At 69.0% G+C, this 1551-nt stretch overlaps 1 protein-coding gene across 1 annotated transcript in view; it reads left to right on the top strand.

The window, feature by feature from the left end:
- The window catches only part of EMIHUDRAFT_207950 (hypothetical protein), a gene marked incomplete at both ends in the record, with an annotated part of 5164 nt that overhangs the window by 2208 nt on the left and 1405 nt on the right, over positions 1 to 1551 (top strand). Inside the window, one exon of the mRNA XM_005773296.1 lies at positions 77 to 1543. Within this exon, the coding sequence (XP_005773353.1) occupies positions 77 to 1543 (1467 nt within the window). The remainder of the gene's footprint in view (positions 1 to 76; positions 1544 to 1551) is intronic.

The raw sequence follows: 1551 nt of genomic DNA, 5'->3' as shown, positions 1-1551 counted from the left end.
CGTCGCGGCGGTGGGCGCGGCGGCCGAGTGGTGGCGGGGCTCGTCGAGCCCGCTGCCACCGCGCGACGACGTGCAGGCGGCGCTCGAGGAGCTCATCGTGGACGTGCTCGGCACCCTCGCGCCAACCATCGTCGCGACGCTGGTCGCCTACAAGGCCACCTTCTCCGCCGCGAGCTGGGCACGCTCCGTGGAGCGCCTTGAGAGGAAGGGCCTCACCGACAGCGCCGGCGGCGTGCGGTCCTCCATCACGCTGGACGAGCTCGGGAAAGTGTCGATCGACGGGCTGGGCGGGCACGGCTTCGGCCGCCTCGCGTGCATCAACGGCAACAAGTCGGAGAAGCGGACGGCTACAGCTACTGCCGCTTTGATCAAGGCCGTCATCGCGGCGCAGCTCAAGCACAACGCCACGGTGGTTGAGGACAAGCGCGTGCAGCCGCTCGTCGCCACAAAGAAGTACACGTACCGGCAGCTCGCCTCCGCGCGCCGGCAGCTCACCCGCCTCTCGGCCGCGCCCGTCTCTGTGGCCGTCCTCGTCGCCTTCAACACCGAGGCGGACACGCACAACGCCTCTGCGCCCAAGGGGAAGACGGTGGCGCGGTTCGACGTGAAGGGCACCTACACGATCACGCAGCTCGCCAAGGCGCGCGAGCAGCTCACCCTCGCAACGAAGCGCGTCGCCTCGGGTGAAAGTGCGCTTGTCGAGCTGCTGGAGGAGAAGCTGACGGAGCGCGACGCGGCAGGAGCGCTGGTCTTCCGATGCCGCGGCGGCGGCCCTCAGTGTGGCGGCCCTGACTGGGCGCGGCTCGGCAAGGACAAGTCGATCGCGGTATACGTGAAGCATTGCGCATCAGCAAAGGCGATGGTCCAATACCTCTCCCGCCACTGCAAATCGTATCCTGATCTGGCCGCCCACGTCGACGTCTTCACCGCATCTTGGGAGGCCCTGCAGAGCGAGATGTACTTCGCCATTGCGGGCCTCGTCGATCAGCTCTCTCTCGGTAAGGGCGTGATGCGACGCCAGGACTGGGAGGCGGCGGTAGCCGAGGTGGCCAAGGTGCCCGGCCACTGCCTCGCCGGCCTGAGCGCACCGCAGCTGCAACGCCGCTGGTCTCGCCGAGCGGGCTTCAGCTCGGACACGTCCTCCGGCACTGGCACCTTCGCGCTCATCCTCGCAGCAGAGCTGACACCGGCGCCGCCCGAGCGGCGACATCTCATCAAGATTGCGCCCGAGGCGACGGACGCATGCGGCGGCACCATCTGGTACGACCACACGGACGGCGTCCTGTTCAACTCGGGCGAGGTTGCAGCGCAAGACGTGTCCGTGCGAGTCGGCGAGAGGATCCAGGCGCGGCCGTCCTCACCATCGGGCCCTCCACCCGCCGCGTACGTCCTCGTGCGCCGAGCGGCTGACAAGCCGACGCAAGGCGCCAAGCGCGCAAGAGGCGCGGACAAGCCGCAGCAGGACACCGAGCGCCCCTCGAGCAGCGGAGATGGGGCGACGGGCAAGCGTCCGGCGCGCAAGACTGCAGTCAAGGCCAGAGCGGTTATCGC

Source organism: Emiliania huxleyi, assembly GCF_000372725.1.
Source record: "Emiliania huxleyi CCMP1516 unplaced genomic scaffold EMIHUscaffold_34, whole genome shotgun sequence".
Classification (NCBI taxonomy): domain Eukaryota; phylum Haptophyta; order Isochrysidales; family Noelaerhabdaceae; genus Emiliania; species Emiliania huxleyi.
Note: the sequence above shows the minus strand (reverse complement) of the source record. Positions and strands in the feature narration are given on the sequence as shown.